At 46.6% G+C, this 9,535-nt stretch overlaps 1 protein-coding gene across 2 annotated transcripts in view; it reads left to right on the forward strand.

Moving 5' to 3' along the window:
• The window catches only part of CAND2 (cullin associated and neddylation dissociated 2 (putative)), a 30,914-nt gene extending 21,385 nt beyond the window's left edge, over positions 1–9,529 (forward strand). The window contains exons 11-15 of one of the 2 annotated variants that reach the window (XM_019646055.1): positions 431–526; positions 3,487–3,656; positions 4,738–4,902; positions 5,207–5,314; positions 7,622–9,529. In XM_019646055.1, the coding sequence (XP_019501600.1) occupies positions 431–526; positions 3,487–3,656; positions 4,738–4,902; positions 5,207–5,314; positions 7,622–7,846 (764 nt within the window). In that variant the 3' untranslated portion in view covers positions 7,847–9,529. The remainder of the gene's footprint in view (positions 1–430; positions 527–3,486; positions 3,657–4,737; positions 4,903–5,206; positions 5,315–7,621) is intronic. The other variant, XM_019646056.1, reaches the window with a different exon arrangement.
• Positions 9,530–9,535: the final 6 nt, after the last annotated feature.

The following is a 9,535-nucleotide window of genomic DNA, read 5'->3' on the forward strand; positions in this document are numbered from 1 at the left end:
TTGATAATTTTATTAATTATTTTAATTCTATATTCTTTATGATTATCAGCCAATTAATAGGACCATCCTGAATATTCATTGAAATAATGTGTTGAAAAATAGAATGCAGTCCCAAGGCCTGAGCAAAGGTCTTTCTTTGGGGTGACCACTGTCTTGGGTTCTTGGTTTTCTGTTTGCATCCTGCAATGTGGTTACCTGAGAACTGACAGTTTTACTCTCTCAGCTGCAGCAGGAAGAATTCAGGGGAGATTCTAGGCTACCCAGGGGAATGGCAGCATCCACTTCCCCAAAGATTGGGGGAGGGGTTTTCACGTGAGGAGGGGATACAGTTCTGTTTCCCATAGAGGGAGCGGAGTCTTGGCACCTTCCAACCTGTGGGTACCTAGGGTTGGCCCTGCCCCCCACCACGCTGCTGCTTCTTGTCCTGCAGGTCAGCCGCACACCCGGAGCACTGTCATCACAGCAGTCAAGTTTCTTATCTCGGACCAGCCCCATCCCATCGACCCCCTCCTGAAGAGCTTCATTGGTGAGCAGAGCATCCCCTCTGCCCACAGCTCCGTTCAGTCTCCTCCATAGCCCTTGAACTTGGGCCGATTTTACTTACACATCAGCTGAGGGGAGTTGAAGACCCCACAATAGCAGCAGGCCCTGGGTTCAAACCCGTGTGGTGGCACTGAGTTGCCGGGTGAACCCAGCATGCCCCTTCTCACCTCTGAGCCTCAGTTTCCTCATCTGTAAAATGGGGACAAAAAACCCTTATCTGAAGTTCCGAGGTGGTTTCGCAAACCCCATGGGTTATTGAGGGGGAAAGGGCTCCATGAACATACAGGCTCTTAGAAGTGTGAAACCACTAGCCTCTCTCATGCGTTGGCTTCAGCAGGCACCGAGCTGGGCAGGGATGCACCAGGGCAGGGAGAGAGGCTCTCCAGCTTGTCCCGTCTGAGGGGCCTTCTGGCCTGAGGAGCCCAAGCAGCCTTCATTGGGAGGAGACTGAGCCTTCTTCCCTTTGGGGCTCTGCAGGAGCAGGCTTCCTTGTTCAGAACTCCGAGCCTGTGGGCCTTTAACTGGACCGCACCACATAGGAGTCTGGCCCTCCTCGCCCAGGCAGGGCATCCTAGTGGACTGGGGAGAGGTTTTTGGAGTCTCCCAACATTGAGTTCCAATCCTGGCTCTGCCATTCTCTGGCTGTGTGAGCATGGATGGATCATCTCATCCTCAGCCATAAAATGGGGGTGCTGATCTCTACCGGCTGGGGCACCATTTTGTGAAACCAAGGGGTCAGCAGATGTGACCGCACTCTGAATTGGAGAACATGTCTAGAAGCTACAGCAATATCACAGCAGCGACTTTATCCTGTGTCCTGACCCAGTGGGCACACACTGCCCTAGCCCTGATTTCCTCCATCTTGCCTTAGCTGCCCATGACTGCGCCCCCCCAACCCCCGCCCAGGGGCCTCCACTTGGTTTTTGTTGTTGTATGTTTGAACCACAGTTTTGAGCTCTCACTGTGTATCGGGTACCATGCCAGGCACTTTAATATACCTCATCACAATTAATTCTCACAGCCTCCTGCATGGAATGTAGGGCTGGCCCTATTTTACTGATGAGGAAACAAAGGCTCAGAGAGTATATTTGAACTTAGGTCTTGTTGGTTTCCCACAGCTGTGTTCTCACAGAGAGTGGGGAACCTAGGAGTCGGCATAGCACGGTTGAAGGGCCCAGAGGCTGTCATCCCTGGGTTGGAATCCCACACTGCTGGGAGACTGTTCTCCCCAGTTCACATCGGGAGGCACTTGATGGCAGTTTTTCCCGTGTCTGGTGATGGTAACTCTGATCACCTGGTTAAGGTAAAGCCTTCCAGGTTTCTTTACTCTAAAATTATGCTTTTTCCTTTGGAATGAATACGTATTTTTCAGTCTATCAAAATATAGATAGATTAAATATAGATAGACTTCCTCATCAAATTTTTTCCCTCTACATTTTGCATCCATTGTGATTTCTTACCTAAATCAGTGATTACTGACAGTTGCCAAATGGCAACTTTCTAATTCCAGCATTCCTTCCATATTTATTATTGGGTTGTCAGAAAAGTCATGACATTTTTTCTGTTTTTCGTTTCAATAATGCGTCATGACTTTTCCGACAATCCAATAGTTTGCATTCTATTCTCAGGAAGAACTTTTCCTTTTCCCCCATTTATTCATATCATTACAGACTCATGGCTTCCTATTTCATTCAGTGGGCTATAATCTATTACTGTTTTTATTTATTTTGATTCTCAAGATTGTCCCCGAGTTAGCACGTGGGAGCCCTTCAAGCTGGTTCCTATGTTCATTGACATGTTTCCATCATTCTTTGAGCATATCCTTACTTTTTGGCACAATGAGATGCTACAGTCTCATCTTTCCTGCCCCAGCCCTGGAATCAGTCATTTCTCCGAGGAGCTCTGATTCCTTTTAGTGGACAGTGGTATTTAGAATCCAAGTTCTGGACACTAGGTGTGCTCATTGCTACTGGGGTGCCATTGCTTCTAGGCCCTCTCAGCAGATAGTATATACTAGGAAATATATGTATGTATGTACACAGACAGGCACACATATATCCATGTGTTACCTCCTATTCTAGTCCAGCATCACAGTGTTCATGTTAGCCTCTCTTTCCATATATTCTTCTCTTACAGGGAGAAACCCAACTCCTATTAGCTACAAGATATTTATTCTCTTAATTTTAGAATACACAGAAAATAGTCTGAGAATTGCTAACCTTTATTTCTGTGAAAAGTCAATATTTGTTTATAGTTCTTTTGTCTTTAGCCTGAGGGCATGTAATCAAAATTCTTTGTTTGGCAGTTACTTGGGTGAGTTGTTTTCTCCATCATAACCTGGGTGGTTGTGTTAATAATTTGAAATACAGTTAGGTTTTCTTTTTCAGGGATTCCCCCCATTCTTGATTTTATTTATTTTTGAGTATATAAAATTTGACCACAGTTATCAGGAAATCTAAACTATACAAAAGGGTATACCTCGAGAAGTGCTGTGTGACTTTATGTAATTTTCTTTGCCTCTCTGATCTTCAGGAGCCTCATCTGTAATAATATCAAGTTAACATTTGTAGGACCTTTGCTCTGTGCCAGGCCCTCTGCTATGTGCTTTATATACATGACCACATTTTTAATAATAAAAACAGCTTTACAGTATACGTACTGCTGTTACCCCCATTATATGGATGAGGACATTGAGGCTCTCCAAGGTCCCAGAGTTAGGAAGTGGTGGAATCTGAATTTGAACCCAGGCCGGACTCGAGTACACATTCTATTCTGGACTTTGAAGGCTTGTTGTGCATGGTACAAAGCAGATGCTCAGAACAGGCCTGTCCCCGTTCAGCCAGGTCTGCACAACCCCCATGAACCACATAACCGAGATGGGGGTGGAGGTGGTTTGTGTCTTGGCTGTGCCGTCCCTCACACCCCCTCTCATCTTTCTGCCAGGAGAGTTCATGGATAGCTTGCAGGATCCAGATCTGAATGTGCGCCGGGCCACTCTGGCTTTTTTCAACTCAGCCGTGCACAACAAGCCCTCATTGGTCCGGGACCTGCTGGATGACATCCTGCCCCTCCTCTACCAGGAGACAAAGATCCGCCGGGACCTCATCCGAGAAGTAAGGCCTGGGAGGACTGAGCGGGAGCCCTTGGACCTGACTCGGGGAGCTGTGATGAGAACTAGGGTCCAGCTCATCAGATGACCCGGCACCAGGGCCTGGGTCAAGTCCTGCCCCTTCATTTCCCAGCTGTGTGACCCTGTTAGGGCAACCTAATCCACTCTGAGCCTCAGTTGCTCCTCACAGGCAAAATAATCATGTCTGCATCCCAGGGCTGTTGAGAAGATTCCATGAGTTAAGTCCTGCAGGTGCTCAGAACTGCTCCTGGCATACGGTCAGCACTCAGTGAATATTGATGACTCTTGTTATCACTCAACATTCAAAACGTGTGTGTGGAGTGCCAGCCCTGTGTCTGAGTGCCAGGACTCAGCTGGACCAGACATGGTTTCTGCACCAGGGAGCTCATGGCCTCCTGAAAGACAGAGATACCCACTCTGCTGATTATTTAATTTATTTATAGCCCAATTGGAGAAGTAAGGGCTTAAGGGGCAAAGATTAAAGGTGACTTAACAGCTAAGTCATCTCACAATGTAACAAAAAGGTCTGAGCCACTTGGCATCACTGAGGAGGATGTGACTGTTTAGAGGGGTTAGGAAAGTTTCCCCAAAGAGAGGGCATTTGAGCTGAGCGTGGAGTGAAAGGGAGTTTACCATTAAGAGCAGAGCCTCATGGTTAAAAGCTGCAGAGACCTTTAATTCTGGTTCAGTCACTTATTACCTGTGTGTCCTTGGGCAAGTTAATTAAACTCACTGAGCCTTAGTTTCCTCATATGTTAAATGGGGTTAATAGTAACACTGGCTTCCTAGGGCTGTTGTGATGCTTGAGTAAACTGTCATCTGTCAAGCACTCAGCACAGAACCTGGCACATCATAACTGCTCAGATTAGAATAATGATAATTATTGTTCCCATTATCAAAGGGCATTGCAGGCTGAGCAAAGGCATGGAGAATTGAGAGTATCAGACATGATTTGGGGACAAGACACATACTGAACAACGGCGGTGAGGGTGTGCAGCAGGAACACGGGGAGGTGTTCTTACACGCTGGGGGTCACACCCCTAACCTTTTGTCATCCTCTGCAGGTGGAGATGGGGCCCTTTAAGCACACAGTGGACGATGGGCTAGATGTGAGGAAGGCAGCCTTTGAGTGCATGTACTCACTGCTCGAGAGCTGCCTGGGCCAGCTGGACATCTGTGAGTTCCTGAACCATGTGGAGGACGGCCTGAAGGACCACTATGATATCCGGGTAGGAGGAGCCCCCTACCAAACCCATGCCCGCTCCATACCAAATGGCACCCCTTCCCTGGCGTCTCTTCTGATTTGATTCTCCAAGTGAAGTTGGCATAAACGACATTACCATTCATACTACAGATGAGGAAACTGAGGCCCAGAGAGGGAGAGATTCTGGCAGGACCCCAGGCGGGAATTAGTGCTGGAGTTTGGACTTGGGTGCCAGCTGTTGGGTCCAGAGCCTCTGTTCTGCCTCAGAGCCTGCTCCTTTTGGTCCCAGGCCATTTCACCAAGAACTCTGTCTCCTTCCTCCTGGGCAGATGCTGACCTTCATCATGCTTGCGCGATTGGCTACCCTGTGTCCTGCGCCCGTCCTGCAGAGGGTAGACCGGCTCATTGAGCCACTCAGGGCCACCTGCACTGCCAAGGTAAGCCCTTTCTTTGCCCAGCCCTGTGCATACCGCCAGGTGCTCTGCAGACGATTCATAGTTACCATTTACTGAGAACTTCCTGTAGTACAGGTGTGTGGGGCATGCTTTCTTTTATCATCATCGTCATCCTATAAAGTACTTCTTATTGCTTCTTATTCCTACCATCATATATACAGGGGAACAGAGGCTGAGAGGTGAAGTTGTTGACCGAGGCTACACAGCTAGTAAATCGCAGAGCTGGGATTCAAACTCACCTCTGTCATTCATTAATATTTCCTGGGTGCTGGGCTTTACGCAAGGTACTAGGGATACAACATTGAACATCATGGGCTCCCTCCTCTCGCATTCTCATTGGGAAACTGAGTCGGACTCTTTGATAGAAGTCGACTGATTGATATGGGGTACAGTTGCTGCTAGACTGGAGTCCCTCACGAGTCCAGAAGAAGGACCTGGAGCAGAAGGCCTCATGGAAAGCTGCGGTGTTGGGAACAGAGCCTGGCATACCCAGGGGGTACCCAGTAAACACCTGTTGAATGAAAGAACTAAGTTGGGTTTTGGAAAGGTTAAAAAGAGGGCAGATATTTCAGATTGGAGCTTAGAGAGGAGAGATACCCATAGAGCAGTACTTTTTAAGTAGCAAAACCCTTTCCCCCCAAAATGAAATCTTATGTGGATAAAAAATTGGTAATTTGTTAATAGAAACCTGCCTTGTAAATTTCTATTTTTCACATATGCTTAGCATGAAGTCAGTCCAACAGTGGTTCTGTAGGGCCACTGAACTCTTTTGACAGTCTCAGTGGTTAAATCACTTCTAGTTTTCTTTGGACTGTATAGCATGGAGACAATTCCCAGTTCACAGGGAGGAGCTGCAGATGGCATTGCAGCATCAGGACACCCTTAACTCACTTTGGTCTGAGATCTGCACAAAGGCCTCTCAGTTTGGCTGCTCAGAGGATGCTGTTTGTTGGGCACTGTGATGAGAGATTGTCGCATCCATGTCGACAGTCCCTGACCTGCAATTCGGAAACCTACAATGCTCTGGAAACTAAAAGCTTTTTAGTAACTTGTTTGGCAACTTGAACTGGCATGGGGCTGATATTCATATTCTTACATTTCCCCATAAATTTAGTGGGGGAAATATTAGTATATTTGATTACAGGGTATTGTACAAGACCCATGTTATCTGCACATTACCACCTTTCTAAAACTCCCTAAACTCCTGAATTCCGAAAGTACATCTGGTCCTAAGGGTTTCAGAGAAGGGGGTGTGGACTTGTGTTGTCATTTAATCCTCATAGCAGCCCTATGAAGAGGAGGCTCTTATTTGTAGATGGGAAAATGAGAGGCAAAAAGGTGACTACCTGAAATCACAGCTCTCATGGGGCAGAGCCATTTAAACCCAGGACTGTCCAACCCCAATACCAAACTCTTACCCACCACAGATCCTTTAGGGCAGTGGTTCTCAACCTTCCTAATGCCACGACCCCTTAATACAGTTCCTCATGTTGTGGTGACCCCCAACCATAAAATTATTTTCGTTGCTACTCTATAACTGTAATTTTGCTACTGTTATGAATCGTAATGTAAATATCTTTTTGTTTTCCGATGGTCTTAGGCGACCCCTGTGAAAGGGTCGTTTGACCCCCAAAGGGGTTGCGACCCACAGGTTGAGAACCACTGCTTTAGGGGGAAGAGCCTAGTGTTGTCTGAGTTAAGGCACAGAGGGTCTTTATTCCATAAGCAATGGGGGAATTCCTGAGATTTTCTGAGTAAGTGGGAGAGGGTTGGGGATGAGGAAACAGAAAGCAGACCAGGCAGTTTGTGATGCTTCCTCTCCGGCTGCATCTGCAGAATGGATTGCAGGTGACCAGCTAGAAGACTGTCACAGTCATCTATTCATTTAGTTAAGTCCTATGGTACCAAGAACCCGTTTTAAGCACAGTAAAGAGATAGACAGCCCGATATTTTTTGTCAGGGGAAAGAAATTAAGTGAGCGCTTCACAGCAATTGTCACCATCAAATTATTACCAAAAATAATTTATATTGGCTAGTCAGAGGCCTTTTAGGTGACTTTGAAGGTGATTTGAATGACAAAGAACCACCCTCTTAGGAAACCAGCCAGCGTAAAGCCTAGAGCTGGAAGAAGCCATCACGAGGCTAGAACCATCGCTTGTGAAGCAGGAGAGTGTGCAACCCTGTTTAGGCTGAGGAAGATTATAGGTGGTTGAGAGGAAGCCAGACAGTAAGGAAGCTGTGGTGCAAGGTCAGGCTCAGTAAATGACGGCTCCTTGTTGCCCACTTTAGGTCAAAGCTGGTTCCGTGAAGCAGGAGTTTGAGAAGCAAGATGAACTGAAGCGCTCCGCCATGAGGGCCGTGGCTGCCTTGCTGACTATCCCAGAAGTGGGGAAAAGCCCCATCATGGTCGACTTCTCTTCCCAAATCAGATCCAACCCTGAACTTGCCACCCTCTTTGAAAGCATCCAGGATTCTGCTTCACCCCCCAGCACAGACTTAATGGAGCTGAGCTAGTCGTGCAGTCCCCAGAAGGGCCCTTAATCCAAGAGAAGGGGGCCCATCCTAGCCAGAGGCCTCACTCTCCCCCACCAGAGATCACAAGTCTTTACTTCTAACCTTTCTTCATATTGCTGGGGGTCTTCCTGCTCCTGTTCAGGACTTACAGTGCCTTCTCTAGGGACCCCAACTCAAAGGCCCCAAGCTGAGGCTGCAGGGCTGCCAACAGTTGGGCCCTTTAACTCAGGACAGAATTCAAAGCAACAGGGTGCCATTTTTCAAGCCTTCCACGCAGATGGATGTGACTTCACACTGGTCTGTCTGGTTCCTTTAAGCTGGGGTGCCCTTGCCTCACAAAGTACTTTAGTATTTAGATATATTCTCGTGCTCGCAGCTGAGAGGCTAGGAGGCAGCAGGCTGACCTTCCTTCCCAATAGTGTCCCAGAATTGTCACTCACACCACTCCCATTTGTTCAGTTCACGTCATCTGGCATGCCAAGTCAGTGCTTTGGCTGGGTACCTTAAAAATTCAAGATAACTTGAGTTCTTCACATTTTAGAATTCAAAAAAACACTCTAATTGGCAGTGATGAATCAGAAATGTTTTCTGGCAGGGGGAGCAGGGTGGGTAGGGAATTTGAGCTAATGTGTTTTTCTAATTTCAAAAATGACAACAAACTGGGAAACAGGACAGCACAAAAGTACAATCTTACATGTCACCCCACCTAAGCATACCAGGTGGTTTGTGACCTTCTGAGGGCTTTGAACATGTAGTTTTTAGCATTGAGGACATAGAATTAAACAGGCCCAAGAATTTTGTGCTACCCCAGGTTATTAAAGGAACGATCCTAAATTATATTTTCTCTGCACAATTCCTCTACTCAGTAGTCACACCATCAGTGTATGTCCCGAGTCAATTTAAAATCATGAAAATGACCAAAAATTTATCCAACAAATGTTTCAGACTAGGTTTTGCACAGGAGGCAGTCAACCTGTAAGATAGACATTTATCTATTGGAACTAAGAGCCTTAATTGGTCATGGCTAGCACATCGAGAAAATTATAATCAGTGTTCTGCTGTTTGACGTGGCCAAAGCATGTCTTGTATTAAGAGTACCACAGGCCATATCCCATGTGACCATACTGCCACTTAATACCATTTCTTGGGAGTATCATAACCTTAGAATTAAAAACAGCTAAATTCTAGCTTTTGTTGCCTGAGGTTTAGGATTGTGGTTGAAAAGGAGTTTTGAGTGTTAAATTCTGAGTTCCAAGAGGCCCTATTATCATCAGTTAAGGATCCCACACCCTTGGAAACTGCTGCTAAATTATGCCTGAAGCAGAAAGCTGGGGGAGGTTATGTAAGGGAGACTGAAAGTGATCTTCAACCATCCAAGGCTGATCCCACAGTAGAGGAATTTATGTATCATCCTATTGTGTATTTTTGGATAGACGCTATAGGGTGCTATTTTCAGTACCAGTAACAATTTAGGCGAGAAAGAAACTCATCTGGATCCTTTCATGCACATTTTCTTAATCTTCACAAGACCTACAAAGGGTACTAATTGTCCTCCCCAACTTTACAAAAGTGAGGCCAAGAACTCTATCTTGCTGAGCTGCATGGGCCTTCAATCGAGGGCCAAGTCTTCCCCAGCCCTAGCTGGGAGCTGACCAAGGCTGGTCTGGGGAGAAGCCTGTGCCCTGTGAA

This window comes from Hipposideros armiger, unplaced genomic scaffold, assembly GCF_001890085.2.
Source record: "Hipposideros armiger isolate ML-2016 unplaced genomic scaffold, ASM189008v1 scaffold_96, whole genome shotgun sequence".
Lineage (NCBI taxonomy): Eukaryota > Metazoa > Chordata > Mammalia > Chiroptera > Hipposideridae > Hipposideros > Hipposideros armiger.